This window comes from Oncorhynchus mykiss, chromosome 8 (assembly GCF_057628025.1).
Source record: "Oncorhynchus mykiss isolate SJ-2025 chromosome 8, ASM5762802v1, whole genome shotgun sequence".
In the NCBI taxonomy this organism is placed as follows: Eukaryota; Metazoa; Chordata; class Actinopteri; order Salmoniformes; family Salmonidae; genus Oncorhynchus; species Oncorhynchus mykiss.
Window position 1 is genome coordinate 39,398,157 of NC_143029.1, and position 13,583 is coordinate 39,411,739.

The window sequence follows — 13,583 nt, forward strand, 5'->3', positions numbered from 1 at the left end:
TTCTAATGGCAAGTCTGTGTCATGGTCTGAACCAGGTGCAAGACACCCTCAGAGGGGGGGGAATGTGTGGCACAGACTGTCTGTGCATGTGAGGAAACAGGAAGCCGGCTCGAATCAGACGGCGGTCATCAGGCCCCTAACTAATGCCCCCGTCGACCCCCACAGCTGCGACCCACACCACAAACAACACAGCCCTGGCACAGACCCCCACCTCCCCCACCCCGGCACCACGGCTCTGTACAACCTGGCGGAGGAGGAGGACGAGGAAGCACGCCCTCTTTGGATTGCACCCCACTCCCACTCTGGAACACTCCACGGGAAGGATTTGGAGGAGCCACCCTCTTATTCTCACTTAACCACCAAGCCCTTGCAGGGGGTGATGGTGGACACGCACAGCTCCAATATCCCTGGATTTAACGACACAATGGGTGCCTCCGGCACCCAGGCCAGCTCCACCAACCAACCCCTAGGTTTCACCTTCTCTCAGCTTTCCTGCCCCCTGCAAGGTGGGGCTTCTTTTGGAGGGGAAGACCTCATCTCACCCCTGGAGGGGGCTGAGGGTGAGGCACTGGACCTCCTACACAGCTACACAGAGGAGGATGACGAGGAGGAGGGAGAAGAGGAGCTGGCTCAGAGTAAGCTGACCCTGGAGGACTCCTTGGCTCTGTCTCCCCCCTCCCCCTTTCGGGACTCAGTGCATTCTGCCGGGTCGGTTCCCGGCTCCCCCATCTCTGAGTCGGCCCTCTGCAGCCCCCCGAGCTCTGCCTACTCCTCCATCATCCTCCAGGACTTCAGACGGAGCTCCTCCACACTGTGAGAGCCACCAGGCACTGGCACACACGCACACACACAAACACACCATGTTACTAAGATGTAACATCAACGATTTGATCATTGATTTGCTTGTTTATTTATACATTGCTCCATTTGCTCTGTCATTTGCTTCTTGGATTATATTACAAGACATTTTATGTCATGGGGGAGTTGAAGTGAGAGAAAATGAAAATAAATGGAATAGTCCAGTAGCAATCATGTTTCTCAAGGGCTGTGAGTCCCCACCAACCTTTCTGCAAACTTTGAGACTGGGATCAGTGCCAAAACTACCCGGCTCTTGTGCCAAATGGATTAAGCAAAGCTGGCAATCACAATGAAGGCTTTAGCTATATAATTTTGTTTTGCTATTGTTGTGCATTTAAATAGCCTATGAGACAAATGGAGGGAATGCTGTGTATAAGGTGCTTGGATCTTATCCTATGATTTCGGTGAGATACAGGGACCAAGATCCCACAATGCACTTCCTGTTTGGTCCAACACTGTGCCTGTGCAGTTGAGCTCATATTATTATGTGTAGCAGACACAGCTGGATCAAAAGACTCTCTTTGCCTTTTTTCATAAAGACTTAGTCCTCAATAAGAAGTACTCTTCTCAGCTTACCAGTACTTTTACTACTAACCTCATTGCAGTTCAAACAGTTACTCTCTGATAAGAAACAAACTCTGTCTATGAACCGCAGGGTGGGCTACAGTATCTTATATAACCAGTATTATGTGTCTCAGACATTGCATACAGGGCCCCAAGGTACTGTAACATAATATGATGGAGATTGAAGATTGGGTATTTGCGCTGTATGCAATACTTTGCAACATGGTTGTTATTGTGCCAATCAAATGAGTTTTCCAGTTCTCTGCATTCATGTTTACTGATAAGGCATCTTCAGGAGATTCTGATATTGTGTACAGTATTTTACATTACGAGTTGGGCTTGATTGTAGGCGACTGTGATGTGATGACATTATAAGTTTGAACACATTCTATGAAATCCTGAGACATGTTTGGTTCACACAGGATGCTATGAAGATCAGATTCTGTTTTCCATACTGTGTGTGTGATGCTATTTAAAAAAAATGTTTTCTGAGGTCGCCGTGTCATTGTAATGGAAATATACTTGTGTATGTTTTCAAAGTTTGTAATATTGTTAAGCCATCTCCCATTTTTTTCCACACGGATGGTATGTTTGTAATATCAGTAAATGTTTATATATTTAGAGTGTGAAACTATTTATACGTTTTAAAACTCGTCTTACAGATGCTTGTGGAAGAGCTGTGTTGGCATTGATTTAGGGCAACTTTTCAAGTCAGCCGTATCCTCTTGAAAATATTCAGTTGTAAAGCATACCAATGGATAGTTGCTTCTTGTGGTAAGATTATATGCGCTTCAATCTAGTTTAGATTTTGTATTATAAAATTGCAGTTGCATTGGTTTACTTGATCATACGCTTCTTAGTACTTTATAAGAATGCAACTCCAAAGTATAAAAACACATATACAGTATGTATAGTTCTATAGTATTGTAATTGTTATTACAAAATGTTCTATTTAGTCTATTAGTGTAAGTTGTTTGAAGATTTAACATTTCTTAAATGTAAAGTAACATTAGGATCACGTTTTACAAGGTCACAGATAGAATGAGATAGGCCTACATGTTTTTGGCAAGGCGAAAAAATGCTGTAAAATAAAAAACCTTTTATAGTAAGATGACTAATTGATTGAATGATTTCATAATGCTTTAATTCATAGGAGTTAAGGGGTATATTGAATTGACAGCCCTGCTTAATTTTGGAATTAATTTGGTTAAAATAGTCCCTACAATTTGTTTTAAAGTTTGGATTACTTATCAAATGTGCATTATTGGCAGATTTGTTGTGTAGCCGTCATACACACAAAGCACACATGGTTACCATGTAAACGCAGGAGGAGGGAAAACGTTTTAATAAACAAAATTTTAAAACTTGGACACCAGACATTTCCGGGTCCTATGACTCCGTGTCATATGATGTGTTTTTGAACAAGGGGGGGAGGGAAGTAGAACACTTTCTATTGTAGTTAGTTACCATATTTCCAAACAGCACAGAAACAGTTTCCCATTGCCTCATCGTGTGAGAGAAAAACAAGGTGTTGAATTTGAGAAAGTCACTGTCATTCGGACTTTCACACTATGGCGGGCGGATCGGTATCGGAGTGCAAGGAATACTTGTTCAAAGTCCTTGTCATCGGGGAGTTAGGTGTGGGGAAAACCAGCATCATCAAAAGATACGTCCATCAGTTATTTTCCCAACACTACAGAGCGACTATTGGGGTCGATTTTGCGCTCAAAGTTATCAACTGGGACAGCAACACGCTGGTGAGGTTACAACTATGGGATATCGCAGGTAAGATCGATGGATGCACATTTTCTACATTTCAAGACTACTGAGATGCTACAAATGGGCTTACCCTATGCTATGCATTGTTTGGTGAAAGTAGCCTGTCCACTTTCTGAAAAGTGCTCGATTGTGGTGACTGCGCAATTCTAGAGGGGAAGCTTTGAATTGCACTCGTGTTTACACGACTGCACAGCACATAATGTTGTTAGCACATTAGTAATTATGTGTATATATATTATTTATTTTTACATACGTGGGCTTCATACTATGTACACAGGGGCACGTACATATTTATGTGAAAATACCTGTTTGGTCTGTTTCCCCCGGTGTTATGATCAGGGTAACCAACATAAAACAATGTAGGTAATGGGCGGGTCGCTCGATCACCCGGTCTGTGGGGAGTGAATCTGTCGATAATCGAAAGTCAGTCCATTGTCATCTCATTCCTACATCTTGAGTTACAGTTGGTTATGCCAGACCAGAAAGTCTGCCCTACTGTCTCTCAATAATAGCCTACAATCTAGTTTGTGGAATGTTTTCCAAACTAAGTCATGCTTGCCAGCACGTGGCTGGTCGGTGATGCTATTTTTTTTATGAGCATTGTCTTTCTACTACAGCATATTGGATGACTCATTCATATTCCATTAACATCGAAAGGTTTAGGCTACTACATCAATACTCTAATTTTCCATATACCCATCATGAGGTTGCTACAACCTAGCCTATGAATGAAAGTTTACAAAGTAGGTGCAAATTTGAAGAGAAATTTGAGCAATCAAGGTGACAGACCGTGACACATTCAATACAGTCTTGCACTCTCTTTTCTGCATCTAGCTGATCTAGGGTGTAATCATTAGTCCAACAGTTGCAAATGAGAGTTCCTACTGGACAAATTCAGGTATGTTTATCCCGTTCAGTTTGCTTCAGTTTTAAAAAACATTTATCAACAGAATCGGTGGAATGAATAGCCTACAGTACACCCTTGATTACACTCAAACACAGTTCACTTTCATAGCAGCCACATACAAACAGCATGATCATTTTGCTCCTTGCATAATTATATCTTGCATCTGCGCGCTCTCTTCCTCTCACCTCTTCCCTTCGCTTGAAGACTGCAGGGCACAACATGTCAGCTGTCTGTGACCAGGCACAAAAACCTTTCCAAGCCAAACCTTCATATCATAACCGCTAACCACTACACACAGTCTACACTGTTGTCACCATATTAGCTAACGTCATAGTCAACATAGCTAATAGAACGAACGCGTTAGTAAACCCACTACAATGTTGCAGTACAGTCAGCAAGCAGTTTAGCTGTTACACCGGCTGGCCCCGGTGACAATATATTAACAAAACCAAACGCTTACCTTGACTTGGAAGTGTTCCAGTGTTCGATAGCCATAGCCAGCTAGCTAACATAGCATCCCTCTCTGAGCCAAAATTTGATTGGTTTGTGTTTGCGTAGGCTAAACTAGCTAGCTGCATTCACTAGCTAGTTGAAATCGGAAGTTTACATACACCTTAGCCAAATGCATTTAGACTTAGTTTTTCACAATTGCTGACATTTAATCCTAGTAAAAATTCCCGGTCTTAGGTCAGTTAGGATCTCCACTTTATTTTAAGGATGTGAAATGTCAGAATAATAATAAGAGTGATTTATTTCAGTTTTTCTTTCTTACATCACATTCCCAGTGGGTCAGAAGTTTACATTCCTCCTGACAGCTGGTGTAACTGAGTCAGATTTGTAGGCCTCCTTGCTCGCACATGCTTTTCCAGTTCTGCCCACAAATTTTCTATAGGATTGATGTCCGGGCTTTATGATGGCCACTCCAATACCTTGACTTTATTGTCCTTAAGCAATTTTGCCACATTTTTGGAGGTATGCTTGGGGTCATTGTCCATTTGGAAGATCCATTTGCGACCTAGCTTTAATTTCCTGACTGATGTTTTGAAATGTTGCTTCAATATATCCACATCATTTTACTTCCTCATAATGCCATCTATTTTGTGAAGTGCACCAGTCCCTCCTGCCTGCAAAGCACCCCCACAACATGATTCTGCCACCCCCGTGCTTCAGGGTTGGGATGGTGTTCTTCGGCTTGCAAGCCTCCCCCTTTTTCCTCCAAACATAACAATGGTCATTATGGCCAAACAGTTCTGTTTTTGTTTCATCAGACCAGAGGACATTTCTCCAAAAAGTACGCAGTCTGGCTTTTTTATGTTGGTTTTGGAGCAGTGGCTCTTCTTCCTTGCTGAGCGGCCTGTCTGGTGATGTCGATATAGGACTTGTTTTACTGTGGATATAGATACTCTTGTACCTGTTTCCTCCAGCATCTTCACAAGGTCTTTTGCTGCTGTTCTGGGATTGATTTTCACACCAAAGTACGTTCATCTCCAGGAGACAGAACACGTCTCCTTCTTGAGCGGTATGACGGCTGCGTGGTCCCATGGTGTTTATACTTGCGTACTATTGTTTGTACAGATCAGCGTGGTACCTTTAGGTGTTTGGAAATTGCTCCCAAGGATGAGCCAGACTTGTGGAGGTCTCCAATTTTCTTCTGAGGTCTTGGCTGATTTCTTTTGATTTTCCCATGATGTCAAGCAAAGAGGCACTGAGTTTGAAGGTAGGCCTTGAAATACAGCCACAGGTACACCTCCAATTGACAACAATTATGTCAATTAGCCTATCAGAAGCTTCTAAAGCTCACTAACGATCATCTGTGTTGCCAAGGGCTAAAATAGAAGTCAGTTCTATTTGTGACGCAGATCGCGCTGCAAGTCCACCCATCTCCTCATTGGTTTATAGAAGCAGGTACCCACGTGCCATCTCATTGGTTATACCCACGTGGGTGACGAACGAGGTCAGTGGCCGTAATGCTCCTAATTTGCGAAAGTTGCCATTCGCAATATAAAGTCAAGAGAAGAAAAGCCTAGAAGGAGGAGAGATGACTAGAAATTATTTGGTTGAACGTTTTATGTGTGGATTAATTGTCGGAGTAGAGGACCTTGTGCATTTCAGGTAAAATAACAACTCAATGTTTATATCCCAGGACAAATTAGCTAGCTAAATAGGATGAATTACCTAGCAAGTGCAAGCTAACTAGCTAAATTGCCATAAATGTTTAATGCTTTTCGACCTGTCCCCAAATTAATGTAATTTGTTCAGAGTTTGTTTTGATATTTTAACCCGCGTGTCGTGATCGCGTTTGGTGTGGGAGGACAAAATACATTTATGCATGATGGTTTGGTTTGGTTTCTGTGTTAGGGTATGTAAACTTCTGACCCACTGGAATTGTGATACAGCGAAATAATCTGTCTGTAAACAATTTTTGGAAAAATTACTTGTCATGCACACAGTAGATGTCCCAATCGACTTGCCAAAACTATAGTTTGTTAACAAGAAATTTGTGGAGTGGTTGGAAAAACAAGTTTTAATGACTCCAACCTAAGTGTATGTAAACTTCTGACTTCAACTGAGTGAAAGTGAAAATAATAAAAATACTATGAAACAAAGCTGGCTATCTCTCTGTTGCTTCTCCTTCATTTTTTAAGACATTAACTTGTATTTCTCTCTCTTTGAGTCAATTATTTAGTGCTAGCTAGCTTTAGCTTATGCTGGTCCCTTGATTGGGTGGACAATGTGTCAGTTCATTCTACAAGAGCTCTGATGGATAGTTTGGAGGATGTCCTCTGGAAGTTGTCATCATTACTTTGTTAGTCTATGGAAGGGGGTGAGAACCATGAGACTCCTAGGTTTTGTATTCAAGGCAATGTACCCAGAGGAGGATGAAAACTAGCTTTCCACTATGGTTTTACCCTATAGAGTGCTGTTTAGAGTGCTGTTGAGGCTACTGTAAGAAAATTATTTGAGGCTAATCAGTTATTTAACCTCATTAGGGAGTGTGGGATGGTAGCGTCCCACCTGGCCAACATCCAGTGAAATTGCAGAGCGCCAAATTCAAAAACAGAAATACTCATTATAAAAATGTATGAAGCATACAAGTGTTATACATCGGTTTAAAGATTAACTTCTTGTTAATCCAACCATGGTGTCAGATTTCAAAAAGGCTTTATGGCGAAAGCATACCAGCGATTATCTGAGAACAGCGCCCAGCAGACAAATCATTACAAACAGTAACCAGCCAAGTAGAGGAGTTACACAAGTCAGAAATAGTGATACAATTGATCACTTACCTTTTATCTTCATATGGTGGCACTCACAAGACTCCCATTTACTCAATAAATGTTTGTTTTGGTCGATAAAGTCCATGTTTAAATCCAAAAACCTCAGTTTTGTTTGCGCGTTATGTTCAAGAATCCACAGGCTCAAACGCCGTCACAACCGGCAGACGAAAAATCCAAATAGTATCCATAAAGTTCGTAGAAATATGTCAAACAATGTTTATAATCATTCCTCCGGTTGTTTTTAGCCTAAATAATCAATATTATTTCAACCGGACAGTAACGTTGTCAATATAAAAGGTAAACAAGAAAGGCGCGCTCTCGGTCTTGCGAATGAAAAAGCTTTGGGCCACTGCAGTGTCCACTCATTCAGAGTACTCTTACTCCCTCATTTTTCAGAATACAAGCCTGAATCAATTTCAAAAGACTGTTGACATCTAGTGAAAGGCATAGGGAGTGCAATGCTTCACGGGAAGCATTCCTTATCATTCATCACCAATATCAAAGTTTGATTTAACCTCAGCCTCCTATCAGGACCACTACACAGCTCATATCACATTGTGATCAGATTTATTTTCTCATTCAAAAAATCCTGCTTCTCCCTGTCCCTGACAAAAATACTGTAATGATTTCTGCCAACAGGACTCTCAATGAATGGATACATTTAGTATTGGCTTCCACTATGCACACGTGAGTCTTTTTATTAGGCCAAGCAGGAGTACAGGCAGTTGTATGGACACAGTTGACTCCTTATCATACCAGCTGAGAAAGAGACTACAAGTTAGTCATTAGCCAGCAGTTACAGTCAGGGCCTGAGCAAGGGCTCTGTGATTTGAGTCTTAAGAGATTAAAAGGGTTGTGTTTATGTGTGTCTGTGAGGCTTCATATCCCATCATGAGGTTGTGAGATTGGGGTCAGGACATGCACGGTATAACTGTCGTGATTTGAATTTTGTGAAGTATGTTGTGACATATGTTGAATCCACTATGAATGAGGTTGAATTTGAAGCCAGATATAGGACTAGAGAACTGCAAAACCATTCTGAAAAGCCAAGTCTGACACATTTGGGTGGCAGACAGGCAGAGACCGACAGGACACACCCTTTTCACCAAGACTGTTGAAAGATGACTGCTGATTGATGGTGTTCTCATCACACACTGGTAGTGCTGTGACAGGCCATCGCAACAACCTGCATGTCTGTCACTAGCTCTGATCGGTAACCCAGAGAGGGAGAGAGAGAGATTGGGACAGTGTTGAGATACACACCGACGTGGGTATGGTACAGTGCAGGGGAGTGGGGAGCTATAGGAGGACTTGCTCATTGTAATGGATGGAATGGAATACATGGAACGGAGGGAAACGTGGCTTTCATATGTTGAATGTGTTTGATACCATTCATTCTATTCCAGCCATTACAATGAGCCCATCCTCCTATAACTCATCCCACCAGCCTCCTCTGGTACAGTGTCTCACAGCTGGATTGCACTCTACCAGAGGAGCTGTGAAGGCAAAACACACAGTTCCTCATTCACATTTACTGATGTCATTGCTAGAGACGCTGTGAGAGAAAACACACACTCTCACCCCCACAGGGGGATGACACACAATATACACACACCCTCCCACACACACATACACTCATCATTCACACCTGTACACCAAGTCTGGAGACGGTGAGGATGACAAGGAGTCAGAGAAGAGAAGGAATAATGGAGTGAAACAGACAAAGTGAGAGGTGTATTGCCAAGTCAGTAAGGCCAGTCTTTAAAGAGCGATTGAATGCGCCGATTTCGCATGTGTTTTTCTGTTATGTGGTTCGATTTGTCACCCATGAGACACAATTAGAACAAAGCCAATTTCACTTCCTGAAAATAATCAGAATGAATCAAAGATAAGAAATCTTAAATTAAAATGCGTTTTTGCAGGAGAGGTTTTAGTCACGCCATTTTACATCTAGCTATAATGTTTTTGGTGCAGTATTTCTCAAAGTAAAACAATGTGTAACGTGTTGTCTTATGCAGTGCTTGATCTGTTAGGAGGTGCCGGAACAAAAAGGGAGCGTGAGAGGGGGGTTACCTTGGGGGGCTGTTAGGTACCGGAAAATCTGTATAATAAAGAATTGCATGCATATCATCTCATTTCCGTAGTGGCATAGCGCAATAGAGTAGAGGTCTTACAAAAGTTGCACACATGGAGAAATTTTTTTGAAGCCTAGGGTCCGGGAAAAATTTGGCCTTTTTTATAACACATTTCATGCAATCCTGTGTCATTTTACACGACTGGAGACTTTAGCTGAATCTTTTTTAGTAACGCACAAAGTGATCAAAATGACAGGCTACTTTGACACTGACAAACAGATTCTGAGATCAATAAAAAACGACCATGTCTTGAATCCATCAACAGCCTAGGCCTAGGTGTGTGGAAGCACATATTGTAGGCTACAATATGAGGAGGAAATTATAGTCCTAAAAATGCTTTCCAGTTACATTGACTCAACCAATGATTTGAAACTCACTTACCGGCGATGCTGTTCGACTATTTGGAAGTTGATAACATATGTTGGTATTCTACAGACTGATAAGATAATTATCTTTTTAGCAGGAGCCATTTGCTTTCCAACCTGTGTTTTCCCATGATTGTATTTGAAATCTTGCAAAAGGCCTGTTTAGGCTGAATGCTGTTCACCGCACGTTCCCGACTGCTGGCTACGCCTTGTGATCGGGCTTAACAATCCACAGCTAGGCATTAAAAAATAAAAGCTATTGATCCTCTGTGGCTAAAATATAGGCCTACTCGTATTGTGAATTATTTCTGAACAGACGGCAGAAATTGTATAACTTTGGCACATTTTATTTCAATTCATTAGGGATGCTGCAGCACCTCCAGCACCCGTCCCGCGGCTATGATTCTACGTCAACACATGAAGTGTAACGCTGAGTTGGAGGCTCATGTCTATCAGAGCACAGAGTGGAAGAGAAATCCCAGAAAGTGAATCTCATTCTAGTTCTGTGAGAGACACAGGCACACGTTGGTCCCGAGGCTACAATGTTGCGCAAACCGTCAACTTGGGCCAGCCCAACATGAATCAATTCAAAGAGTGTCCAGCAGGTTTTCACATTACGTTTTTTGAGGGGGCAGGAGAATTACAGAGGAGGCAACTCGAGTTAAGACGCTTTTATTCAAATTTTTACAAACGGTGAAGATATTTCTTTAAATTACATGATTAGGTACCAGATTGTGGCAAAAAGGTTCCGGAAGGAAACAGTCCAAAACTAAAAGGTGCAGGATCTGGCTCAGATTAAGCACTGGTTTTATGAAATCTGATCTGCTGGGCAGGTTGTTCTCACTGTCAGTGTGTCCTGTGGTATGATTGGAGTGCAATCACCGCAGATGTTTATCCTGTATTAGTGGGCATTGTCGAAATCAAAATCCAGCCCTCAAGTCCTGACAAACTCTTGTATTTAAATCTCACAAAACTAAGTTTTGGAAGATACTGACTTTATGACCAAAATGTACCTACTTGCACATTTAGTCAATTTTGCACTGGAATAATTGTTTCTGACTAATATCGATGTCACATATGCCGTTTTCAGCTAAAAGTTGGTTCTCGAGTTCAGTTCTTCTTTAAGCCTTTTTAATCATGCAGAATAAGTAGGTTGGCCTGTCCTCATGGCAACGATAACGACCAACCAACGTTGAGGCAATGTCGTCCTTACTCTCCCATAATGATTACCATCTCGGATGGAATGATAGTAATCAGGGCCTTGTGGAAAAATGGATGTATGTTGGAAGTCAGCGTGAGGCCTGGGCCTCGCCCGCCCCCTCTGGCCCAGAATAGCTGCGCTCATCTGGGCTTGTCTGAGCCAGGGACAGGATGATTACAACCATGGGGTGGTAGTGGAGTAAGTAAGCCAGCACCTTTTGCCAAGGATTTAGACATCCTGAGAGAAGGGCCACCTACCTCACTGTTTCTCTAGAGGGGAAGGTAAGAAAGGAAATCAATAATGGGTGATGGGGTGAAACAGAGGAAGAGGGGGGATAGTCCCTTTTAGAGTATTTGATTATGTGGCAATGTTCATAGTCTTTGTTTTCCAGCTCGTCCTTTGCCACTCACTCTGCATGATGCAAACTTCTATTGGCCCTAGCTGTCTCGTAATGACCACCATATTTACTGTATCTCCGCCACAGAACCGGTTAGGCCAGCATTTGAATGGACTTCTGTTGAGGTTGGTTCACAGCCCCAAGCCTCTTAACAACTGACTGGTGAGACTGCCAGTGCCTCCTTTGCCGCTGCCACGGCTAGCTTGGACAGTTTCCATGGTAACCCACCCACAGCTAGCATCTCGACAGAGACTGTAGAGGAAACTCGGGTTGCTAGGGCACAGGATGATGAAGAGTTTCTCTCTTTCCATCTGTTCTTCCCACTTTCATAGACAACTCCCACAAGGACCATGGGGAAGAGAGATGGACACCCTAACCATTATGTATCTGTAGAAAAGATTACTTTCCCTCTCGGAATAGCAAAAGGCATTTAAAATATATTCAATGAAAGTCATTGGTACTTGGAGTAACATTGCGTAAGTTTTTTGATAGTGGTCTCACAGGGTCTTAAGCAATACTTCCTATTTTATTTTGCTTGGGGTTTTATATTAATAAGGTGGACAGCCAAATTGTAAATGTACTGGAATTCCCTAATGATCGTCTCACCCCCCTGTTTGTTTTTGTAAATATTCTAGTTTTACACACACTTGCATTCCACTTCAGGCAGTGATTAGAAAACGATATGAGAATCTCACACACAAAAACGAACCATGTCTTGACTCCTTATTGTCATTACAGTCTCCGGCTCATCATTGTAGCCTGCACCGTGAGACACTCATACCCTTCGTCGGAATGCTAATTAGGTTACAGAATTTCTCAACTACAGCACATGACTCGTATTTCTTCCCATAAGCTCACTGTGTTATCCTGTTCTCCCTTAACAATGTTGAATCGCTGCCTATATCGAGGTTGTGCCATTGGGGGTTAGACCTTTTTTCAAGACTGCCTTGGAGGTTACAGTAGAATAGATAACAATCCGTCTGTTGTCTAACCATTGAACCTTATCATGGCTCTAATGGCCGAACATCTCAGCACAAACCACAATCATCACGATTGTGTGTGTGTGTGCGCGTGCGTACTGGGCTAATTGATCCATTTAATCAATCTCTATGGCTATGTATACACGTCTTTTTTTCACTAATTGGTATTTTGACCATTCAAATCAGCTCTGAAAAATATCTGAAATTGAGCTGCCTGTGTTAAACGCAGCCTAAGAAGCGTTTCGACTCATTCTGTTTCCCCTCTGGAAGGTGAGGGCTACTCCTACAGCATAGCTTACTTATCAATCACACACCATCTGAGTGGCACTGAATATTCAGCCCTAAGCTCACAATCTTGTAGGCCTACTCCTAGTGTGGTATTGTGGATCATCCTAAAATGGATGTCAGTGAAGAGATCAATTTCCAATGGCTTCCAATACAGTGGAGCTTATTATGTCTACAGGTGAAATCATTGGCTAATAGCCTAGCTACTTAGTGCCTTGCGAAAGTATTCGCCCCCCTTGAACTTTGCAACCTTTTGCCACATTTCAGGCTTCAAACATAAAGATATAAAACTGTATTTTTTTGTGAAGAATCAACTACAAGTGGGACACAATCATGAAGTGGAACGACATTTATTGGATATTTCAAACTTTTTTAACAAATCAACAACTGAAAAATTGGGCGTGCAAAATTATTCAGCCCCCTTAAGTTAATACTTTGTAGCGCCACCTTTTGCTGTGATTACAGCTGTAAGTCGCTTGGGGTATGTCTCTATCAGTTTTGCACATCGAGAGACTGACATTTTTTCCCATTCCTCCTTGCAAAACAGCTCGAGCTCAGTGAGGTTGGATGGAGAGCATTTGTGAACAGCAGTTTTCAGTTCTTTCCACAGATTCTCGATTGGATTCAGGTCTGGACTTTGACTTGGCCATTCTAACACCTGGATATGTTTATTTTTGAACCATTCCATTGTAGATTTTGCTTTATGTTTTGGATCATTGTCTTGTTGGAAGACAAATCTCCGTCCCAGTCTCAGGTCTTTTGCAGACTCCATCAGGTTTTCTTCCAGAATGGTCCTGTATTTGGCTCCATCCATCTAACCATCGTTAACCATCT

The 13,583-nt window shown here is 42.1% G+C and overlaps 2 protein-coding genes across 3 annotated transcripts in view; both read left to right on the forward strand.

The window, feature by feature from the left end:
• LOC110530914 (glutamate metabotropic receptor 1a) overlaps nucleotides 1-2,531 on the forward strand; it is a 56,669-nt gene extending 54,138 nt beyond the window's left edge. Inside the window, exon 9 of one of the 2 annotated variants that reach the window (XM_036985452.2) lies at nucleotides 36-2,531. In XM_036985452.2, coding sequence (XP_036841347.1) covers nucleotides 36-144 — 109 coding nt within the window. In that variant the 3' untranslated portion in view covers nucleotides 145-2,531. The other variant, XM_036985451.2, reaches the window with a different exon arrangement.
• LOC110529894 (ras-related protein Rab-32) overlaps nucleotides 1,713-13,583 on the forward strand; it is a 27,686-nt gene continuing 15,815 nt past the window's right edge. Inside the window, exon 1 of the mRNA XM_021612550.3 lies at nucleotides 1,713-3,207. Coding sequence (XP_021468225.1) covers nucleotides 2,994-3,207 — 214 coding nt within the window. The 5' untranslated portion in view covers nucleotides 1,713-2,993. The remainder of the gene's footprint in view (nucleotides 3,208-13,583) is intronic.